General features: G+C 45.2%; 1 protein-coding gene across 2 annotated transcripts in view; it reads left to right on the top strand.

Moving 5' to 3' along the window:
• Window positions 1-15,841, top strand: part of cfap99 (cilia and flagella associated protein 99) — a 392,086-nt gene that overhangs the window by 336,869 nt on the left and 39,376 nt on the right. For both annotated transcript variants that reach the window (XM_070894010.1, XM_070893926.1), the window contains 3 exons: window positions 7,579-7,730; window positions 13,636-13,847; window positions 14,805-14,985. In XM_070894010.1, coding sequence (XP_070750111.1) covers window positions 7,579-7,730; window positions 13,636-13,847; window positions 14,805-14,985 — 545 coding nt within the window. The remainder of the gene's footprint in view (window positions 1-7,578; window positions 7,731-13,635; window positions 13,848-14,804; window positions 14,986-15,841) is intronic.

Raw genomic sequence — 15,841 nt, forward strand, 5'->3', positions numbered from 1 at the left:
AGAAACAAGCCATTCAGCCCAACTGGTCTATGCCGGTGTTTATGCTCTACACAATCCTCCTCCCACCCCTCTCATCTAACCCTATCAATATATTGCATATTCTTCTACCCCTTTCTCCCTCCTGATTATCTAGCTTTCCCTTAAATGCATCTATACTAGGCACCTCAATTACTCCATGCAGTAGCGAGTTGAACAGCCCGGCCCCCTTGTTTTGGACTCACCCCACTAGAGGAAATTGTTTCTCTAACTATCCAACCGAATCCATTAATCATCTTAAAATATCTCAATTAGATCACCCCTAATGATCTTCAAGGTAACTGATCCCGTCTGGGATTGATACCTTTATTTCGGTCAGCCTCGGACTGTCCGACAGCCCAGTACAGAACCTATACTGACTCAATGCTGAAGTTATGTCATCAATGGACGAGGGAGCTCTAAATGATGGCAGTGTCAAGGTTAAGAAATAGTAATGGGTGATTTGCTGTAGGTGGCAACATAAAAATCAGAATAGATGAATGTCCTTTGCTGCAGTTATTCTGTTCTAAATCTAGAATGGGCAGCAATAAAACATGACATCTAGTGTCTGATTGCAGTCCTGCAGGAAATGAAGATAGGAAATAAAACAGTAAGATGAATCTTTTGAGTTACATAGCTTTGTTGCTTAAGCAATTTTCTCTCCTTCTCCTTATGTGGGTCCCCCTGCACTATGAGCATTCCAGGTTGACATTTTCACCCAGACTGGAATTGCTATAAAACCTGGCTCAATGAGGCCTCCCTTGCTCCCTGTAAGAAAGCGGGTGAACTCTGCTTACTGCTTGCTTATGGCAGCACCAGTGAGATCAAGATCTCAATAGGTAAGTTGTCGGTACCGTGAACTTGTGTCTGACCACTCTGTACCCCTCCCCCCCCCTCCCCCCACACGTTAAAAAAACCACGCACAGGTATCTTCCACCCTTCAAGATTTAATTCGGGACCTGGAATTTTAGTTCCTTCATTGAAACACCTGTGAACTTCTTGATGTGGAAGCAAGTCATCCTCGATTCGAAGGACTGCCTATGATGATGATGAACCCTCCCCCCACAAAACTGAGCCTTACTTCACCGTGACTCGCACAAGTTCTACATTTTTCAATCAACAGAATTACACACATCTCACTGCGCAATGAGAATCCGGAGACATTTCCTTAGCTTCTATATAAGCATCGATATTACAGTACATTATTGTTATAGATGTAAACCTGTAAATACCTTGTTTAACCACCAGAGGGCTCATCCCCTGGAGTCCCAAGGGATTCCACAATCCCTTGGGAGCACCTGTACTTAAGGAGGCCTCATAGGCTGGAGAGGACTCTGGAAACTTGCAATAAAAGACTAAGGTCACACTTTATTCTGAGCTTACAGTATCTGGTCAGACTCTTTATTCATACACTACAATTATAAATATGTAATTAATATTAGTTTTAGTTTTCTTTCCTCAGGTACTGTTCCTCTTTTCCAAAACCGCTGTCGGCAACCCTCCTAAAAAAAAAACTACCCTCATCCCCTATGTCCTTGCAAAATACTACCCCATCTCCAACCACCCCATCTCCAACCTCCACTTCCTCTCCTAAGTCTTTGAATGTGTTGTTGTCTCCCAAACCTGCGGCCATCTTTCCCGCAACTCCATGAGTGGATCTCTCCAATTCGGCAGGAGTGGGGGGCTATTACAGAGATGGAGGTAGACGGTCTTTGTGATGGAGAGATGGATATGTGGTTGGAGGCTCAGCACGGTGTTGAATAGGAGGCTAAGTCCAAGGATGCAAAATAGGATGCAAACAGTCCGGTTCAACCCGAGACTGAAGGGTGATTTGATCAGGAGCCTTTCCTGAGGCTCTTCCGCCATTCAATTACATGATGCCTGATCTAGAAACATAGAAACATAGAAAATAGGTGCAGGAGTAGGCCATTCGGCCCTTCGAGCCTGCACCGCCATTCAACAAGATCGTGGCTGATCACCCACCCCAGCACCTCCCCCCCACGCCCCCTCCACACACCCCACAACCCCCCCCCCCACCGCCAGCCGCAAGGACCACATCCAACTCCCTCCCGAATACTTCCAATGAACTGGCATCAGCAACTCTCCGCGGCAGGGAACCCCACAGGCCAACAACTCCCCGAGTGAAGAAGTCTCTCCCAATCCCAGCCCCAAACAGCCCAACCCCCATCCCAAGAGCGTGCCACCCCCCGGCATCTGTACCTCAACTCCATTTTCCAGCCTTTGATCCAGATTACATTACCCAACAACAATCTATTGATCTCAGTCTTGAATATTTCAGTTGACCCCCAGCACAAAGCAAGCGCTCTACTCGGAGCTCCTTCATGCAAACGAGCCAAAGGTGGGCAGCGGAAACGTTACAGGGACATCCTCAAAGCCTCCCTGATAAATTGCAACATCCCCACTGACACCTGGGAGTCCCTGGCCCAAGACTGCTCTAAGTGGAGAAAGTGCATCCGACAGGGTGCTGAGCACCTCGAGTCTCAATGCCGATAGCATGTAGAAATCAAGTGTAGGCAGTGGAAAGAGCGCGCGGCAAACCTGTCCCACCCACCCCTTCCCTCAACGACTATCTATTCCACCTGTGACAGTCTGTGGCTCTCATATTGGACTGTTCAGCCACCAAAGAACTCACTTCAGGAGTGGAAGCAAGTCTTCCTCGATTCCGAGGGACTGCCTATGATGATGATGATGAATTTTGCGGGAAGAGAATTCCAGATTTCCACTACCTTCCTTGGTGTGAAAATGTAGTCCCCGATTTCACACCTGAATGTCCTAAATCTAACTTACATTAAATTCTCTGAGAAAATAATTTCTCTATATCGACTCTATCAAACCCTTTATCATTTTAAACATCTTGATTAGATCATCTTCACTGGGAATGTCAGCTCAGCAAAGCACCAGCGGAATCGCCGCTGAGTCTGTGGTCGTGGCTGTCAAAACCATGGTCCAAGATCCAGATTCAGTAGCATCTGGAAGAGGTTCTACATCGACATTGTCCAGACGATGTAGAACCTCTTCCAGATTGTTCAGATGTTCCTCAGAGTCACGACCTGTGATCAGGATGTCATCTTGGAACACGACGGTGTGGGAATGGACTTCAGTAGACCCTCCATGTTCCTCTGAAATATTGCTGCAGCCGAGCGAATTCCAAAAGGGCACCTGTGATAAATAAACAGTACTTTTTGCGTGTTAATGCACGTAAGTCTCTTCGACGTCTCGACAAGCTCCTGTATCATGTAGGCCGACATCAAGTCCAGTTTGGTGAACGACTTCCCCCCGGTTAGCGTTGCAAACAAGTCATCAGCCTTCGGTAACGGGTACTGATCCTGTTTCAAAACTCTATTGATCGTAGCCTTGTAGTCTCCACAGATTCTGACTGTGCCATCATTTTCAGCACAGGAACAATGGGGCTGGCCCATTCTTTAAATTCAACCGGTGATACGATCCCTTTACGCTGGAGTCTGTCCAGTTCGATTTTGACCTTATCCCTCATCATATACTGTACTGCCCGAGCTTTATGATGGACTGGTCGTGCATCCAAGTGCACATGGATCTGCACCTTGGCTCCCGTGAAGTTGCTAATGCCTGGTTCAAACAGCAAGCGGAACTTGCTCAGTACTTGGGCACATATATCTTCCTCCGACGACAATGCCTTGATGTCGTTCCAGTCACATCTGATTTTTTCAAGCCAGTTCCTGCCGAACAGCGTTGGGCCATTGTCTGGGACATTCTATAGCGGTAACCCGTGAACCACACCGTCATACAACACTTTAATTGTGGCACTGCTAATCACCGTTATGAGTTCTTTGGTGTATGTGCATAACTTGGCATTAACTGGACACAGCCTGGGCCTCACAGCCTTAATATCCCATAGCTTGTCGAATGCCCTCTGGCTCATTATTGATTGACTCGCTCCAGTGTCCAGTTCCATCGATACCGACACCCCATTAAATTTCACGTTGTTCATTATCGGTTTGCTCTTAGTTAGGAATGAGTACAGTCCATACACTTCCTCCTCTGGTATCTCATATTGCATATCCGGATCCCCGCTAGTCTGACCATCATCCTCCATGTGGTGTGTTGCAGCACGCTTGCTCATCTGCGGACACTTGTGCTGGAGATGCCCCACTCTCAGACAGCCTTTGCAACTATATTGCTTAAATCGGCACTGCTGGTGCCGGTGATTTCCCCCACAACGCCAACATGGAGAAATCGGATGCATTCCCACTGGTGGACTTTGGGCAGCCACAGGTTTCGCGTACGCAATCGGGTACGCCCTGCTCTGTGCTGCTCTGCCGAACGCCGAATCAATCATATTTACAGTACTTGCCGAGTTTTGATTTTTCATTGATATCTGCTTTAGACTTCTATCCGTCGTCATGCATGACTGAGCGATAGTGATGGCCCTGTTCAAGTCCAACGTCTCCACCGCAGGATCACCCTGTGGTTGATGCCGATTACAAAGACGTCCCGCAGCATGTCTGCCAACACAGCCCCAAACATACACGCTCCCGCTAGATTTCTCAGGTCGGCAACCAATTCCGCCACATTCTGGCCCTCTGAGTGAACGTGTGTATAAAATCTCTATCTCGAGATGATGATGCCTTTGTCTGGCTTAAGGTGGTCCTGTACCAGTGTACACAATTCTTCATGTGTCTTCTCTGTTGGACTCACAGGCAGGAGTAGATTCCTTATCAGGCCTACCCGACTGCGTACGCGAAACCTGTTGGTGCCCAAAGTCCACCAGAGGGAATGCATTCGGTTTCTCTGTGTTGGCGTTGTGCGAGAAATATGGACCACAAACCGTGAGGAACACTGCCGGGAGCTGATCTGAGTCACCGACCTCCTCCATTTTGTTGGCCACGAAGAACTGGCTCAAACGGCTCACAAAGTCTGCCCAATCTTCTCCTTCCACAAATTGCTCCAACAATCCAATTGTGCTCATTTTTGCTTGCAAAGGTTCTTGTTACCTCGTCGCCAAATGTTGTGTATGCAATAACTGTTAGACTGAGTACTGTTTAACTCCAAGAGATATAACCTTGGCTCTGCTTTATTAAGGCCCAAAGTGACTAATATTCAAAATGGCTGGCCTTTTATACTTGGGCTGCACACACGTGCATGCAGCCGAATGGCCTCCAACAGTGACGCCATCTAGTGGCTAGTGATCCCAAAAGTAGATACATGACAGCTCACACGTCTGAAAGGATCAATCGAAGAGATGGCAGAGTAATGCATAGACAGAGACAGAGGAGGCGAGCATACAGCCAACAAAGGTACTTGGAAAAGCAATCTTATCTCAACTTGTCTGAAAACACGTGTCTTAGGAGGCTGCGCCTCCGGAAGGAGGTCATCGATGAGATTTGCGAGCTCATCAAGGGGGATTTGCAGCCTTCCAGCACCATCAGAACCACACTGTCCATTGATGTAAAGGTTACTGCAGCACTAGCCTTCTACACATCGGGATCCTTTCAGGCTTCACCTGGCGACATCTGTCGTATCTCTCAGCATGCCACACGCTGCTGCATTCGGCAGGTGACTGAAGCCCTTTACGCTCACAGAATGAATTTTATAAGCTTCCCTATGACCAGGGAGGCACAGACCGGGCGGGCTTTGGGTTTCTCCAGAATAGCAAAGTGCAGGGAGCAATACACTGCACGCACATCGCCCTGAAAGCACCTTTATAGAAAGCGGAGGTGTTTCATAACAGAAAAGGATTCCACTCGCTAAATGTGCAGCTTGTTGTTGACCACAGCCAACTCATTTTGACAGTTAATGCTACATTTCCTGGCAGCATCCATGATGTGCACATCCTGCGTGAGAGTGTTATCACTGTTTGTCAATCAGCCAGAAGGTCACGGTTGAATGCTGAGGGATAAGGGATATGGCCTTGCCAGCTGGCTGATGACCTCACTGCGTAATCCCATCACTCAAGCAGAGAAACATTGCAACAAAAGCCATATTGCGACACGGAATATCGTCGAGAAGATAATTGGAGTCCTAAAGCAGCCCTTCAGATGCCTGGACCACTCTGGTGGCAGCCTACAGTACCACCCTGACCAGGTCGCTGAGTTTATTGTGATATGTTGCATGATACATAACCCAGCAATAAGGAGAGGACAGCAAATGCCTGATGGGGTTGCAGGTCCACCTCCAGAAGGAGGGGAGACGGAAGAGCCACCCGGCGAGGAGCAAGAGGAGGAAGAAGAGGAGACTGATGAGGACCTCAGGGAGGACCAGCCTGGCGATGTAGCCATGGTCCTACCACTGCCAGCCCCCACAGAAGAACAGTACCTCGTGGGAGTTACGCGGCTGCAAAGCTGTTGCGCCAACAGCTGATAAATGAACGCTTTGCATGAACTTACATTGGGGATCGTCGCATTTACATTTAGATTAACCAATTACATTTATACAAAAGTTGCAGTTACATTGAGTTACGTTTTAGCCTTGCCTGCACTGGCCTGGCCTTTGTAGTGCAGCATTTGCATTAATGCTTAACTTAAGTAATGTTATTACAAGAGAAAAAAGATGTTAAATTATTCAAAATGCTGAAGTTAACTAACCTTATCAGAGAATGCACAACAATTGTTAAAATCATTAACAAAATTTATTGCAAACAGAATCCTTTTCAAACACCCTCCTCCTCCCCCCCACACCGCCCCCCCCGCCAACTATGAACAAACATTTTAAACAATTTAACATACAATGAACAATGATCTTTCCTCTCACCCCTGTCTCTACCTTCCTCCTCTCTCTCTACCCCTCCCTGTGCCTTCTGCGCATGTGTGGATGACCCCTGACCTCCCACACATGCGCAGAAACCCGTTGCTAGGGAAGCTTTTACTTTCCACATCGCTGGCCATTCAGTGGACGAACGTCACATCACTGACATTTCGGATCGCCCATTTCACATTGCTGGCCTATCGCTGAGTGGAAAATCGCTCCAAAAAATTGTACGATGTTCCAGTGATCAGTAATGCTGAGACGTCGTACATCGCTGGTACATTGCCCAGCAAAGTGGAAAGACTAGCCCATAATATGTGCATATTTTACACATTAGCTGTATTTATAAATGCATATCCTTTCGTCTTTTCTCTTTCTTAGGCAGTCCCTCGGAGTTGAGGATGTCTTGCTTCTGCACTAATGAGTTCTCAGGTGACTGATGAGTCCAATGTTGGACCTACAGTTTCTGTCACAGGTGGGGGCAGATGGTGGTTGGAGGGAAGGGTGGGTGGGATGCTTGGGTTGCCGTGCGCTCCTTCCGCTGTTTGCGCTTAGCTTCCGCTTGCTCCTGGTGAAGAAATTCGAAGTTTTCGGCACCTTCCCGAATGCTTCTCCCTCCACTTTGAGTGGTCTTGGGTCAGGGATTCCCAGGTGTCAGTGGGGATGTTGCACTTTTTCAAGGAGGCTTTGAGGGTATCTATTTACTAATAGACCTAACACAGTACATTGCAATCCTGGCTGGCTTTGTCCTGAGAAGACCAAACAACGGTGTTGATAGATAATTAGTAAGTACCCGTACCTGATGATAATGTTTTCTATCAGCCAAAGAGATGAATAAGGAAACAGCAGAAATACTTCAGCAGCTCTTGGAGAAGGCTAACGAAGAAATTAGGAAAAGATCTGAGCTGATCCATGAAATCCGGGCAATGCAAACACTGCCAACACTTAAACACAACTTTCTGGACTTATCAAAAGTAAGTGGCAATTGTCAAAAACTGAAGTGCAACTTTGTGATTAGTTACAGGAACATTTGTTCTTTAATGTGGAAATAGTTATGTGCATGTATGCCTTAAAGAAATAACCATTCTTGGAACCACAAAGGTTTACAGCGCAGAAGGCCATTCAGCCCACGTGTCTTTGTCAGCTCATTGCTCGAGCAATCCAAAATGAATTCCACTGCCCTAGTCTCTCCCCATAGTTCTGTACCTTTAAGTTGTTAGCCCTGGCTCAGAAGAGAAGGTAGCGCCCTCACCTCTGAGTCATGAAGGTTGTGGGTTCACTCCAGAGACTTGAGCACAAAAATCGAGGCTGACACTCCAGCGCAGTCCTGCAGGAGTGCTGCACTGTCGGAGGTGCTGTTTTTTTGGATGAGACATTTAACCGACGCCTCGTCTGCTCTTTAAGGTGTATGTAAATGATCCCAGTGCACTATTTCAAAGAAGAGCAGGGAGTTATGCCCGGTGCCTTGGCCAATATTTATCCTTCATTTGGCATCACTAAAAAAACAGATTATCTGGTCATTATCACATTGTTGTTTGTGGGAGCTTGCTGTGCACAAATTATCTGTCACGTTTCCTACATTACAACAGTGACTACACTTCAAAAGGACTTCATTGGCTGTAAAGCGCTTTGGGATGTCCGGTGATCGTGAAAGGCGTTATATAAACACAAGTCTTTACATTTTTGAAAAGCAAAGAAAAAAATAGATTCAATTTTCACAAACGCTGTAAAGGTCTCTACCTCAACTGCTCCCTGTGGCCAAACATTCTATGATCCAACAGCTCTCTGTGTAAAGAAATTGCTCACGACCTCTCTCCCCACTCTCTTCGTGACAATATTAAATTGATGATCCAGCGTGACTGACTTCTCAAACAGAGGGAATAATCTTTCTCCGTTCACTCTATCAAAACCCTTTGTAATTTAAAAAAAAGTCCATTCGATTTCTTTGCAGCCTCTGTCCCAGTGGAAATAGTCACATTATTTCAAATCTCTACTTATAATTATAGTTTCCGTCTTTGACATCGCCATGCTGTGTCTGTGCCATAAGATCACTGGGGCTTTAATGTTCTTCTGTTTCATTGTAAGAGGTCAACTCCTTGCCAGGGTACAGTTTCATGCGAGATGGTCGTACCCTGCCCAAATGGCCATGTCTAATCCCTCAGTGATTGTTGACAAGCTAGTCGACAATGGGTGAGTGACATTACAGTCACGTCTGACCATGTCCACATACTTCCCACAGCCGTCACTCGATAATAATCAGCAGTGAGAATTCATAAAATCATATAAATTTACAGCACAGAAGGAGGCCATTTTAGCCCGCTGTGCCCATGCCAGCCGACCAAGAGCTAATCCCACTTTCCAGCTCTTGGTCCGTAGCCCTGTAGGTTACGGCACTTTAAGTGCACATCCAAGTACTTTTTAAATGTGGTGAAGGTTTCTGCCTCTACCACCCTTTCAGGCAGTGAGTTCCAGATCCCCACCACCCTCTGGGTGAAGACATTTCCCCTCATATCTCCTCTAAACCTTCTTCCAATTACTTTAAATCTATGTCCCCAGGTTGTTGATCCCTCTGCCAAGGGAAACAGGTCCTTCCTATCCACTCTATCCAGGCCCCTCACAATTTTATACACCTCAATCAGGTCTCCCCTTAGCTTCCTCTGTACCAAAGAAAACAGACCCAGCATTTCCAATCTTTCCTCATAGCCAAAATTCTCCAGTCCAGGCAATATTCTTGTAAATCTCCTCTACACCCTTTCCAGTGCAATCACATCTTTCCTGTAATGTGGTGACCAGAACTGCACATAGTACTCCAGCTGCTGCCTAACCAGTGTTTTATACAGTTAAAGCATAACCTCCTTGCTCTGGCGTAGAACGTGATTGAACATGTGGGGGCATTCATAGATATAAAATCATCATCATCGGCAGTCCCTCGAATCGAGGATGACTTGCTTCCACACCAAAAAGGGATGGGTTCACAGGACCTACTATTCCAGGTCCCAAACTACATGTTGAAGGATGGAAGATGCCTGTGCGTGGATTTTTTTAACGTGTGGTGACCGTTGCACACCAGCCACCACACGGGCTTGACAGAGTTAGATCTTGATCCAGTGGCAAGGATTAAAAATAGAATCACTGTGAATGCTAAAAATGTGAAATTAAAACACAAGATGCTGGAAATCACCATCAGAGGCAGTCCCTCGGAATCGAGGAAGACTTGCTTCCACTCTTAAAATGAGTCCTTAGGTGGCTGAACAGTCCAATACGAGAGCCACAGTCCCTGTCACAGGTGGAACAGATAGTCGTTGACAGTGGGACAGATTTGCCGCACGCTCTTTCCACTGCCTGCGCTTGATTTCTGCATGCTCTCGGCGATGAGACTCGAGGTGCTCAGCTCTCTCCTTGATGCACTTCCTGCACTGAGAGTGGTCTTTGGCCAGGGACTGGAAATGCACAGCAGATCCATTGCCATTTGAAAGTAATAAAGATGGATTCATGTTTCAGATGGAGCACCTTCACTGTGCTGAATCCTGAAATTGTCTTTTCTTTACCAGACAGGAACCTGCTGTAATTCCAGCATTTTCTGTTTTTATTACCCCGTCAGGTACAATCTTGATTAAACTCATAGTCAAGGTCCCTCTGCTCTGGTCCAACATCATACCTGAACCTTAGTCTCAGTGGATTACCTGTAATCCTTGGCTCTATTAGTCGGAAGCTCAGGGATTCAACCTCACTTCTAAATGGGCCAAGTGGCCTCCTTCTGTGCTGTAAAATTCTGTGATTGTAAACTTTATTTGTTGTTCAGTTTTATATGCACCACTCCCACGCAGCAAAGAAATGCTAATACATTTTAATGAAAGGTGTAGAGTGATTTATACAGATCTTGACGAGAATACGAATTATACTTTATCCAGTAACAGTATCTATTTACAAATTAAACACAAAGTCGTACATTCTACATTAACTCTATTGTTTATTAACAAACTCAACATAATGCAGAATAGCAATTACGTTCGGCACACTAATGGACACACTCATTATGACAAATGTCTTGCAAAGGTTTTGTCCAAAACAGGTGTTAAATGGGTGATCCTAGGGGAAAATCTTGCCCATTGTCTTTTGTCTGTTTAAACACAATTATTTTAACTGGAAAGGAACGCCCAGTGATTTTTTCATAAAAGAACCTACATTTATATTGTGCCTTTCACTTTCTCAGGTCATCCCAAGGTGCTTTACAGCCATTGAATTTGCTTTTGAAGTGCATTTACTATTGTTATCTAGGCAAACAATGTATGCAGAAGGTCCCACAAACAGCAAACCAGATAAATAACTATTTAATTTGTTTTTGATGATGTTGGTTGAAGGATAAATGTTGGTCAGGACACTGGGGAGAATTCCCCTGCTCTTCTTTGAAATAGTGTCGTGGGTTCTCACTTCGAATAACGCAGCACTCTACTGAAGTTTCAAGTCCTGCAATAGAGCTTGAACCACAACCTTTTGACTCGGAGGCAAGAGCACTTTCGCTAAGCCAAGTTGACATTTTTAATAGCCACCTTGCAGGTGCAGAATTTGTTTTTATTATTTGTTCTTGGGATGTGGGTGTCACTGGCAAGGCCGGCATTTATTGCCCATCCCTAATTTCCCTGGAGAAGGTGGTGGTGAGCTGCCTTCTTGAACCCCTGCAGTCCTTGAGGTGAAGATACTCCCACAGTGTTGTTAGGGAGGAAGTTCCAGGATTTTGACCCAGCGACAATGAAGGAACGGCGATATATTTCCAAGTCAGCAGGGGAACTTGGAGGCAGTGGTGTTCCCATGCGCCTGCTGCCCATGCCCTTCTAGGTGGTAGAGCTGTAGTGCATCTTGTAGATAGTACACACTGCAGCCACGGTGCGTTGGTGGTGGATGGGGTGCCAATCAAGCGGGCTCTTAGATGGTGTTGAGCTTCTTGACTGTTGTTGGAGCTGCACTCATCCAGGCAAGTGGACAGTATTTTATCATACACCTGACTTGTACCCTGTAGATGGTGGAAAGGCTTTGGGGAGTCAGGAGGTGAGACACTCGCCGCAGAATACCCAGCCTCTGACCAGCTTTTGTTGCCACAGTATTTATCTGCCTGGTCCAGTTGAGTTTCTAGTCAAAGGTGACCCCCGGGATGATGATGTTGGGGGATTCAGCGATGGTAATGCCGTTGAATGTCAAGGGGTGGTGGTTCGAGTCTCATTGCCTGACACTTGTGTGGCGCAAATGTTACTTGCCACTTATTAGCCCAACTCTGAATGTCATCCAGGTCTTGCTGCTCCATTATCTGAGGAGTTGCGAATGGAACTGAACACTGTGCAATCATCAGCGAGCATCCCCAATTCTGACTTTATGATGGAGGCAAGGTCATTAATAAAGCAGCTGAGATGGTTGGGCCTGGGACACTGCCCTGAAGAAGCCCTGCAGCGATGTCCTGGGGCAAAGTTGAAAGTTAACCACTTTATTTTGTTCTTACTTGTATTAAGGATTGCCCCTGTAATTTTAGCTCAAAATGCCAAAACAGATTTGCCCTAAAAAAACTTTCTTAGAACATTGAGTGAAATCAGAAAGAAATGTAAATACTATCACTACGACTGTTCAATGCCTAATTTGTGCGAATTTACTTAATTAGACTGTTATTAATTCATATGATTTGACAAGGTGCCACATAAAAGGTTACAGCACAAGATAAAAGTTCACGGGGTTGGGGGTAATACATTAGCATGGATAGAGGATTGGCTAACTATCAGAAAACAGAGCCGGGATAAATGGTTCATTCTCTGTTGGCAATCAGTGGGGTGCCGCAGGGATCAGTGCTGGGACCCCAATTATTCACAATCTATGTTAATGACTTGGAAGAAGGAACTGAGTGTAACGTAGCCAAGTTTGCTGACGATACAAAGATGGGAGGAAAAGCAATGTGTGAGGAGGACACAAAATCTGCAAAAGGACATAGACAGGCTAAGTGAGTGGGCAAAAATTTGTCAGTTGGAGTATAATGTTGGAAAGTGTGAGGTCATGCATTTTGGCAGAAAAAAATCAAAGAGCAAGTTATTATTTAAATGGAGAAAGATTGCAAAGTGCTGAGTATAGCGGGAGCTAGGGGTACTTATGATTGAAACACAAAAGGATAGTATGCAGGTACAGCAAGGTGATCAGGAAGGCCAATGAAATCTTGGCCTTTATTGCAAAGGTGATGGAGTATAAAAGCAGGGAAGTCTTACTACAGCTATGCAGGGTATTGGTGAGGCCACACCTGGAATACTGTGTGCAGTTTTGGTTTCCATATTTACAAAAAGATATACTTACTTTGGAGGCAGTTCAGAGAAGGTTCACAAGGGTGATTTCAGAGATGAGGGGGTTGATTTATGAGGAAAGGTTGAGTAGGTTGGGCCTCTACTCATTGGAGTTCAGAAGAATGAGAGGTGATCTTATCAAAATGTATAAGATTATGAGGGGGCTTGACAAGGTGGATGCAGCGAGGATTTTTCCACTGATGGGGGAGACTAGAACTAGGGGGCGTGATCTTAGAATAAGGGGCCGCCCATTTAAAACAGAGATGAGGAGAAATTTATTCTCCCGGAGGGTTGTAAATCTGTGGAATTCACTGCCTCAGAAAGCTGTGGAAGCTGGGACATTGAATAAATTTAAGACAGAAATAGACAGTTTCTTAAACAATAAGGGGATAAGGGGTTATGGGGAGCGGGCAGGGAAATGGAGCTGAGTCCATGATCAGATCAGCCATGATCTTATTGAATGGCGGAGCAGGCTCAAGTGGCCATATGGCCTACTCCTGCTACTATTTCTTATGTTCTTACATGATGTGGTCCTAACTCACCTGGAACTCATGTCATTGAATCATAGCCAGCTGGTCATAACCTTTTGCACGAGATGTCAATACTCGAGTTACGAGAACGCTTGGGACTGTTGAAGGAGGCACAATTTAAGGCCGAGGAAGATAAACGAGACCGGATCCTGAATGAGAAACAAGCAAAAGAGCAGCTCCTTCTGGATAAATTGGAACAGATCTCCCTGCACAGAGAAGCTTTGAGCAAGAAAGTGGTGCTCAGGCATAGGTACGTGATCAAAGCAATGCTCAAGAACAAGCATGTGATCAAAGCAAGTTTTCTAGGTTATCATATCTGTAATTTGATAAACCATTTATTTTCCACTTCTCCAAAAGATACCCTCTAAAAGCAAGTTGTATACAAACAAGATTGATTCCTGGGATGAGAGGGTTGTCCTCTGAGGAAGAATTGAGTAGATTGGGCCTATACTCTCTGGAGTTTAGAAGAATGAGAGGACATCTCATTGAAAAATAGAATATTGTTACATGGCACTGACAGGATAGATGTTGAGAGGTTGTTTTCCCTGGCTGGGGAGTCTAGAACTAGAGGGCAAAATCTCAGGATAATGCATAGGCTGCTTAAGACTGAGATGAGGAGGAATTTCTTCCATGAAGGATTGTGCATTTTTGAATTCTCTACCCCAGAGGGCTGTGGATTCTGAATCATTTATTACATTCAAGGCTGAAATTGATAGATTTTTGGATTCGTGGGGAATCAAGGGATATGGAGATTTGGCGGGAAAGTGAAGTTGAGGTTGAAGATAAGCCATGATCTTACTGAATGGCGGAGCAGGCTCGAGAGGCCGTATGGCCTACTCCTGCTCATAATTCTCATGTTCCTATGCTCTTAATGCAGTCACGTGGTAGGTAATGCAAATAATAGTACTATTTAAGTTCATCAGTTTCCTTTGTTTTGTTTTTGCTTAAGTTCTTTATTAGTTGTGCCCCTTTAAAAAAGGGGAGCCTTTTATTAGTTTCTTGTTTGCTGATTGCTGGGGCAACCTAATGGATTCATTAAAAAAGGCATGAAGTATAATGTACAGTCCTACAAAGAAACAGCAGGTAAACACAGCTTAAAGTATAGTTCATTGTGTTTGTGCCACAGTTCATTGACTGCGGAAACTGGTTTCCATTGACCCCTCACTGTGAAAAACAATCATAAATCTGTGTTTTCCTTTCAATATAGCGAAGAGGAATTGAAAAAACGTAAGTCATCATCCAAACGCATAGAAACCAAACAGCAGTTGGCTGAGCTTCAAAAGAAACTAGAAGAAAAGAAAAAGGAGCATAATAAACTGATCAAAATACGAAAGAAGACCACGCGAGAAAATGTAAAAAGAGAAGAGGGCAGCTCGACTGAACAGAGGGTAATACAACTCGCAGGAGTCCTTTGTTGATAATCAGAAGCAGTCTTTTTTCAGAAACTTCCTTCTAAAATTTATTTTTAAAAAAACTAAAGGACAGTTAAAGGTTGTAATGTATACCCTTCATGAGTTCTTTGCTTAAGAATTCATAGCAACATATTGCTATTAAGAACTAGTTAGTTTATTAGCAAAAGGTTTAACAATTACACTACACATTACCAGTTCATCTACAAGGCTCACAACCACCTTCCTCATCATGGATCCCCTGAATCCAACTGGCTGGGGTTTTATTGAGTCTCGTGGACATCTAAGCCACTCCCAACACAACAGCTCTACAACTATTTTGGTAGAGCGTTAAACAAGTGCCCCCTTTTGTAAGGGCACAAAAACCACAAGTTAACATTAAAGTGAACCTTGACAAATCAAATTAAATTAAAATGTTGTTCCCTGTTGAAATAATGCACTCCAGACCCTCTGGTGCCTACCTCTCGCAGAAGGTCGCGAGCGTACCGGTGCACACCGTGTGCTCCATCTCCAGGGACACCCTGGTGTGAACGTAACCGTGGAAGAGAGGCAGTCAGGCTGAACGACCCCCTCAACCGCCCACTGCCTGGACCCCTTAATGGCCACCTTGGCCAGTGTTATATCTATAATGTACTTATGAATGACTCCACGAGGCAATGTGTTGTACTCAAACTGTAGTGACCTTGGTCCTTTATTCGTAACTCCAGGGTGAAGCACAAGCATGGTTAGCAGCCTTTTATACTGGGCCCTGCGCACCTATGCAGGTGACCCTTAGGTCTCCCACCGCAGTGCCCTCTGGTGAACAACCTCTGCCACAGGAGCGAAACACCAGTCT

Source organism: Pristiophorus japonicus, chromosome 1 (assembly GCF_044704955.1).
Source record: "Pristiophorus japonicus isolate sPriJap1 chromosome 1, sPriJap1.hap1, whole genome shotgun sequence".
Classification (NCBI taxonomy): domain Eukaryota; kingdom Metazoa; phylum Chordata; class Chondrichthyes; family Pristiophoridae; genus Pristiophorus; species Pristiophorus japonicus.